We start from the raw sequence: 978 nt of genomic DNA, 5'->3' as shown, positions 1-978 counted from the left end.
CGAATCAGACACTTCCAACCGGAGATGCTTATTCATTCTGCGGTGCTTGAAGGCCTAGCCTACACTAACAAACTGACCCGTTACCAACCTGTGTAGGTGCCGAAACTCTCTTGTGGGTGATGTCAATGAGTCAAAGCCATTTTAGTGCTGCTGTGGAGGATAAGATTGATTTCTTCCTGGCATTGCAGCCTGTGCCAGCACTGATGGTGCTGGTGGGACTCTCTGATGCTTTGGGGGATCCTGGAGGGGATGGCCTTTTCCCTGCGGTGGGGTTCGGTTCTGTGAGATTTGCAGGAGCAGATGGTGGGAGGCTTTGGGTGGTGGTGGTGGTGTGCAGGTCGAGGCAGCTTTTTCATTCATTTATATTTGTGCTAAAATTATAAGACTTTCTTGTACTCTTTTTTTTTTTTTTTTTTCCCTCCCCCAGCTTCATGTTTCCTGTCGCTGGTGGTTTAGGTCCCCCTCAAGGTATGTATGAACTCAACATTTTGAGCACGAAATTCTTTACTTTGTTTAGATACATTAAACAACTTAAAATAGTTCTGCACTGATGCTCAGAAGTGTGATTTGTTAATTGAACTCCATAGCTGTTTTCCCCCTTGAATTCAGTACTGGTAAGCTGGCTCTCGCAACTCTATTTGTAAAACTTTCTATGCAGTGTTGAAGAAACAGTGTTACCAGAATGCTAGAGTATAGATCTAGGAAAACTGTATCTCCATTTTTAACCTGAATTTGCCTTTAAGATTTTTGTGTTATTTTTGAGTGTGGTATGTCACCTTTTTATGCTTCATCTACCAGCTGAGTATACCCATATTGTGTGGGTGTTGCAAGACCTAGTAAATATTTACAAAGCACAGCGAGACCCTGGGACAAGAGTCACAACCTGTGTGGAAAGTATTAATACAATAGGAGAGCCTCAGCCTTAAATTACCTTTGTTCTCATTCCTGTTGCAGTGCTGTTTAATTAATGGAAAATAG

At 42.4% G+C, this 978-nt stretch overlaps 1 protein-coding gene across 1 annotated transcript in view; it reads left to right on the top strand.

Moving 5' to 3' along the window:
- Window positions 1-416: 416 nt before the first annotated feature.
- Window positions 417-978, top strand: part of SYNRG (synergin, gamma) — a 34,470-nt gene continuing 33,908 nt past the window's right edge. The window contains exon 1 of the mRNA XM_009698340.1: window positions 417-468. Within this exon, the coding sequence (XP_009696642.1) occupies window positions 432-468 (37 nt within the window). The 5' untranslated portion in view covers window positions 417-431. The remainder of the gene's footprint in view (window positions 469-978) is intronic.

Source organism: Cariama cristata, unplaced genomic scaffold (genome assembly GCF_000690535.1).
Source record: "Cariama cristata isolate BGI_N322 unplaced genomic scaffold, ASM69053v1 scaffold25944, whole genome shotgun sequence".
Lineage (NCBI taxonomy): Eukaryota > Metazoa > Chordata > Aves > Cariamiformes > Cariamidae > Cariama > Cariama cristata.
The sequence above is the reverse complement of the archived record's forward strand: the minus strand, read 5'-3'. Positions and strand labels throughout refer to the sequence as shown.